Source organism: Culex pipiens, unplaced genomic scaffold (assembly GCF_016801865.2).
Source record: "Culex pipiens pallens isolate TS unplaced genomic scaffold, TS_CPP_V2 Cpp_Un0004, whole genome shotgun sequence".
Lineage (NCBI taxonomy): Eukaryota > Metazoa > Arthropoda > Insecta > Diptera > Culicidae > Culex > Culex pipiens.
Genome location: NW_026292821.1, coordinates 19,389 through 26,115, shown reverse-complemented (window position 1 = coordinate 26,115; position 6,727 = coordinate 19,389). Strand labels below are relative to the sequence as shown.

Here is a 6,727-nt window from a genome sequence, read left to right as displayed (position 1 = left end):
GCCTGACATACGTTATATAGAGTAATTTAATAGTATACGGGTCCTGGAAGTTGAATGCAAAGCGCTTTATAAAGCCTAATGTACTTTTTGCCTTGTTTATTATTGTGTTATAGTGTTCTACAAAAGTTAGTTGTGAGTCTAGGATGACACCTAGATCACGTAGGTACTACTTTGCATTTTTCTACTGGTTGGTTTCCTAATAATACTGTTATGTTTGGTGTTTCATGTTTTCTGCTGAAGGCAATGGAATTACATTTCTTTACATTCAATTGGAGTAGGCTTTTACTACACCATGTGTAGAAAATATTAATTTCGTTTTGGAATACATGACTGTCATTGGCATTTCCTATTTCCATATACAATTTCATGTCTTCTGCATATACAAGTACGTTAATTTTTTTAAGAATGAAGGAAATGTCGTTTACATACAAGATGAAAAGAAGAGGTCCTAGATGGGATCCTTGCGGAACCCCAGAGGTGACGTGAATTGATTCCGATAGTACATTTTGGAAGCGAACAATTTGTTCGCGCTTAGTCAAATATGACTTAAGCCATTCCAAAAGATTCGGTTGAATTCCAATTTTCTGCAGTTTGAAGATTAATAATGGTATGTCGATTCTGTCAAATGCCTTACTAAAGTCTGTGTAAATTGCTTCTACGAAATTGCGATTATGCATTGCATTCAGTGTAAAATTTACAAATTCTAGAAGGTTGGTGCTAGTAGAGCGGCCTTTAAAAAAGCCGTTCTGTTTACATGTGATGCGGTTTTTTACTTGCTGAAAGATTTTTTCATTTATAATAGATTCGAAAAGTTTTGGAATGCAAGACAAAAGGGCAATTCCGCGATAATTACGTATGTCTGATTTTGGGCCTGACTTGAAAATAGGCACCAAAAAAGACTTTTTCCATGTTTTTGGGAATTTTCCAGTATTTATTGACATGTTGAAAAGATGATGCAGTGGAAATGACAGTTCTTCTGCAAGGTTCTTTAGGAAAGCAGGTGCTATTCCGTCGGGTCCTGGTCCTTTTGATGAGTCTAAGTCCTTCAATGCCTGGCGTACTTCCGTTTCTGACAAAGAATTGACTGAGACGTCATTTGGAAATTCTGGTATATATGAAAAGTAGTCGCGGTCGCGGTCTTCTTCGGAAAATGAGGTGTATACTTCTTTGAAAATTTTTGAAAAAAGATTGCAAATTTCTTTTGAGTTACTGCCTACATTTTCGTCCAGTTGCATTTGCGATGGGAAGTTACTACTTTTGGATTTGGATTTTACGTAATTAAAGAAATTTTTCGGGCATGATTTGACTTCAGATTCGACTTTACTATTATATTCTTCGTTGGCAGAATTGAGTGCCGAAAAAAATTGGTCGGAAATATTCAGATAATTCAGAAGATTTGTGTCATTTGTATTGTTTCTGTATAGTTTGTAGGCTTTTTGTTTTCTATTTTTTAAATTTCTTAGTTGTGGAGTGAACCACACTGGGTATTTATTGCCTGTGTTATTACGTCGTCTTCTTCTAGTAGGTACGGTTTCAGATGTTATAGTGTTAATTTCCGTATAGAATTTTCCTACTAATTCGTCGACATTTCCTTCATTATTAAATAAATTTTGCCAGTCAATTGCAAGTAGTTTACGTTTGGTTTCTACAAAGTTTGTTTTATTGTATTCCAGGACTTCTTAATATTCCCAGTCAATGGGCAAAGTGTTTTTATGGACATAAATAGAATATTCAATTGCTGTATGGAAGACTTCATTCTTCCAAAGGGGGGTTACAGATTCTTGTACATGAAAGTCTTCAATACAGTTAGTGAATAAAAGGTCTAAAAATGAATTTCTTTGGTTTTTTTCATGATTGATTTGGATAAGTCCATAATTTGCAATATTGTCAAAGAGAAAATGCTAAGTTTCATTTTCCCCAATGACTAGGAGAAGAATTGCTTCATTTTCTTGGTCAGATATAAATTCGACTTTGCTTTGATTAAAGTCGCCATAAATGTGAAGTTTTACTTCCGGTTCCATTTTTGATGTTATGATTTCTACTGTTTTAAAGAATAGTTCATACGACTGTTTATTTGCATGGTCCGGCGGAAAGTATACTGATGCAAAAATGTGTACTTGGCCTGCAATAGTGGCTTTGGCCCAGACTTGTTCAAATTGAAAATGTTTTTCAGTTACAATTTCTTTTGGATTGTTCGGATGAACCAGATGAAAAACTAATTTTTGTAGCAGCTTTACAGACAGCTCAAAAACTGTAAATATATTTTGGGGTAAGTATGGTTAACATTTTTTAACTCTTTATACTCACTTAAATAGTCTTCCTCTTTCCTTTCAATTTGCGACTCCTTCCTCTCCTCATTCCTCCTTATCCTTTTCCTTTCCGCTCCTCTTTTCCTACATATTTGTGTATTTAAATTAATATTTGTTTTCTCTTTCCTTACAGGTAAACTTACGCCTTCCGACACTGTACAATCTAGCATCGAGTGACGGTCAGGTTCAACATTGCCGGTGCTGACCCTTCCTTCGTAGCTGGGTAAGTATATCAAGTTAATTGACTTCAATTTACACTAATTTTACACTTCTTTTCCCTCTACTTACAGGTGTGTCTGATACGTATGAGTTCAATAAATTCAAACTTCACTAAATCTACACAAATTCTTCTCCAACAAATCCGAAACGGCTCTTCGCGTATCTGTGCTTTGTTTACATTTAGAAAATGGTGAATGCACAGACCGTGTGTGCCACACACACACACTTTTCCCTCGTCCTCTTTGCGCTCGCGTTGACAGTTGAGGTGGAGTCGGGCGGTTACACCGCCAGCGCTGCACCGTTCGGCAGTGTGGCCATCTCAGCGGTCGTAACACCCCAGCCCGTAACATCCGTCGGGCCGTCCGGTGCGTCGGATTTACCAAAAACTTTCAAACCGCTAAGTCAACTGCTCCTCGTTCATCTTCTTGCTCCTGCGACACCTTGGTGTCATCCAGGTTCGTCGCTTTCCCGACGTTTCCAGCCGTCGTTTTCTGCGCGCCGTTCAGCACCTGCAGGTTCTCCTCGGAGATCGCGCAGACTTGATTCGCCCGGCCATGCGTTGCGTCCACGTGCGCATCCACATCGCCGATGACATCGCCAGCGTCGACGCTCGTTGGCCGATGCATCATCTTTTTCGCTAGAATCCTTGGAATCCTCAGCGGGGTGCTGTTGCTTTGGGGCAGCTTGTTTCCTCCGCTGCCGCCGTAGTGACCACCGTTCATCAGAACTTGGTCGTTTGCTTCGTCCATCAAATCGCGTGCCATTTCCGCTTTCGTGTAGTATCGGTCGACATCTTGAAGCACCGCATCTGGTTCACTTCCGTGTTCCAATTCGCCGGTCATCGTCCAGGAGATCCAGGGTTCGCTCGTGCCACCAGCGATCAACTCCGCGTAGGTTCCCGCCGGCCGGTTCCTTCGGCCGATCATTTCTTCCAGCCTACTGTCCTTAGCCGCAGCACGGCTGCTGTACAGCGCCGACAGTACCTCAGCTTGCAACTTGTGATGGCTCATCCACAGTTCCAGATACTCCGTAGACAGAGACCAATTGTTGCCACCGGTTGAGCTCACCGTAGAAATCCACCCTTGCATTCGTGTGAATCGTGGCCACGCGCGTCTTACCTCAGCCTTCTGCTGCAGGCCGTTTTTACCTTCTGCGTCTCCGAGTCTCGGTCGAAAAGCTGTCACGCCTACGACCAACGGGACGGTCGCCGCATCGTTCGCGTTCGCCGAAATTCCTCCATACCGCTGACCCGGACCCGTTCCAAATATGATCGCATTGACGTATCCCTCGGGCGCGCTGATGCTGACCGAGTTTACGACCGGAAGATCTTCCAGAGTGTAAAGCTTCCCGCGCGTATTGCTTTGGCAGCGATCCTCCAGCTGATCCTTCACGCCGTCGCCGATCTCCCATCTTGCGACGATCTTGAAGTGCTTGTCGTCGAACAGTTTTCCAATTTCTCTGCAGAACCGCAACTGGTGATCGTAGCACTTTTGTTGTTGCGTGTTGGCCCTGCTGCTCTTCTTCCGACAGTAGAGTTCTGCTTTCTCTAACTGTCTTCTTCTTCTCCTTGTCCCGGCTCTTGTGTCCGGGTTGATTCTCGACGGAAGGTTCGTCGCTTCCGTCTTCTTCTTTGCCCAGTGACGTTTATCCCCGTCCGGGAGTACGCTAACAGGGTCTTCGTTCGCGAGCGGATTCACCAGAGTGAGATCCGTCGCCTCCATGTGCTCGCACAGTTGGTTATCTGCGTTCTCGAGCGATGTGAGCTTCACAAGCCTGTCCGCTTTCGGATGTTGTAGCTCGCGCGCTCTCTCCGGGTGGCTTGCTGGCAGCAGTTCCGGGCATTCCAACGTTGGCTGGCACTTCTCGAAAACTGGCTCAGACCAATGATTCGGACAGTGTCCAGTATCCTGCGCCGCACCTTCAATCGAGTGGCGAAGCCCCACAAGGTTTCGTGCGTCCGTCACTCCATGGGCTTTCGAGGATCCTTCTCGCGTTCCAAGAGACTCTGGCCACTGCTCTGGGTCGTTCGGGTAACAAGGAGACTGTCTTGTGAGTCTCCCGCCCGCGGCCAGTTGTGCCTTCTCGAGTCCGGAACACTGCTGCCCCAGCCCGTTTGGACTTCTGCCGATGAAATCTTGAATTTCCAGCTTCACCTTTTTCTCGTCGGCGTCTTTTGCGCGCCTTTTTGAACGTCCACCGCTCTCTACATCCGTCTCCGGCAAATTGTCTTCGCGTTCGTTCTTCTTGCCGGTTTCTGCCGTCTCCTCCATCGCTGAATCAATGATTTGACTGGATGGCAGGGGCTTCTCGCAGCTGAACTTGATCTGCTCCAGCTGCTTGTCGATCACTGACGACCTTCTCTGGAACGATCTTTCTAGCTCCGCCATTCGCCTCTCGTGGTCCGCCTTCTTCCTTAGGCCGACCTCCAAGGCAACTTCTTGCCGCCGCATTGCCTTCTGGAATGCTTCGGCCATCCTTTCTTCTCTCTTCCGCAGCTCGCGATCGATCTGCGCCTGCCGTGCTGCCAGCTCCAACTCGATCTCGAACTGCTTCTCCCGAATCCAACGATCAGCATCGAATTCTTCCGCGTGTTGTTCCAGCGCTACCTGTGCGACCTCCGACATGTTCGATTCGGCCACGACAGCTGGCTGTCCGCTTGCTTCTGGCGCTGAACTAGCTGGATCGGATCTGTCTTTGGCTCGGGCGTTTTCCACGTTCCGCTGCAAACAACCTTCCGGACAGTACCACTTTGTCTCCGCCGCCGTGCTGTACACGCAGCAGGAGTGGTACATCTCGTTGCAATTACCGCAGGTGGTCCTCTCCTCCGCAGCGGTGAGAATGCGTCCGCATGCGCCGCAGACTATCGTTGAATCGCTCATTGTGGTGAGGTTTCCGAACCCGTATTTAATTTTTGAGTTTGTTCGGATGAACCAGATGAAAAACTAATTTTTGTAGCAGCTTTACAGACAGCTCAAAAACTGTAAATATATTTTGGGGTAAGTATGGTTAACATTTTTTAACTCTTTATACTCACTTAAATAGTCTTCCTCTTTCCTTTCAATTTGCGACTCCTTCCTCTCCTCATTCCTCCTTATCCTTTTCCTTTCCGCTCCTCTTTTCCTACATATTTGTGTATTTAAATTAATATTTGTTTTCTCTTTCCTTACAGGTAAACTTACGCCTTCCGACACTGTACAATCTAGCATCGAGTGACGGTCAGGTTCAACATTGCCGGTGCTGACCCTTCCTTCGTAGCTGGGTAAGTATATCAAGTTAATTGACTTCAATTTACACTAATTTTACACTTCTTTTCCCTCTACTTACAGGTGTGTCTGATACGTATGAGTTCAATAAATTCAAACTTCACTAAATCTACACAAATTCTTCTCCAACAAATCCGAAACGGCTCTTCGCGTATCTGTGCTTTGTTTACATTTAGAAAATGGTGAATGCACAGACCGTGTGTGCCACACACACACACTTTTCCCTCGTCCTCTTTGCGCTCGCGTTGACAGTTGAGGTGGAGTCGGGCGGTTACACCGCCAGCGCTGCACCGTCCGACAGTGTGGCCATCTCAGCGGTCGTAACATCTGGTATTTATGGCTAAGAGGACGCCGCCTCCTGACTTTTTCTGACTGAGATTTAAATTTCTATTGCCTCGGAATACAAAATGATTGTTTCCAAAAATTTCTTCAGGGTGGACGCTTTCGTCCCAGTTAGTTTCAGTTCCAAGAATAATGTCGAAAGAATGTGGGAGAATGTTTAAAGAAATTTCCTTCATTTTGCCTGGGCTTTTCATGCGATTGAAATTCTGACAATAAGTTAGAATTTCATTCGCATTCTGTTGTTCCGTTGAAGAAATTTTTGGAGATATACTTAAATTATTAATAGTACTTACTGCCTCTTGCGAGGGTGTCATTTCTTCTTCCGTGTTTTTTTTTTGTTCGATGCCACTATCCACTGCGACCAGTAATTTGATCTATTGCGGACTTGCGATTCTATTTATAGAATCACAAAGGCTTCATCTGTTATTAGGCAAATGGGACACGCACACACGCTATTGTTGAGCAAGTGCGTCGAGCGATCCAAAGCCGTAACTCTGCCGCCGAAGAGGTTTGAATGTTTTTTCCTTCCTCTTTGGCTCAGCCTTTTCCACTCTGTACTGTCCAAATGTATCGCTAGAACCGAAGTGCACATTT

The 6,727-nt window shown here is 44.8% G+C and overlaps 1 protein-coding gene across 1 annotated transcript; it reads right to left on the bottom strand.

Annotated features, from left to right (window-relative positions):
• Nucleotides 1-2,917: 2,917 nt before the first annotated feature.
• On the bottom strand, nucleotides 2,918-5,860 carry LOC120431124 (uncharacterized). The gene is made up of 2 exons (XM_052711380.1): nucleotides 5,708-5,860; nucleotides 2,918-5,648 (listed from the first exon to the last, which is right to left on the bottom strand). Exon 2 carries the CDS (start codon nucleotides 5,405-5,407, stop codon nucleotides 2,918-2,920), a length of 2,490 nt encoding a protein of 829 aa, XP_052567340.1. The 5' UTR covers nucleotides 5,408-5,648; nucleotides 5,708-5,860.
• Nucleotides 5,861-6,727: the final 867 nt, after the last annotated feature.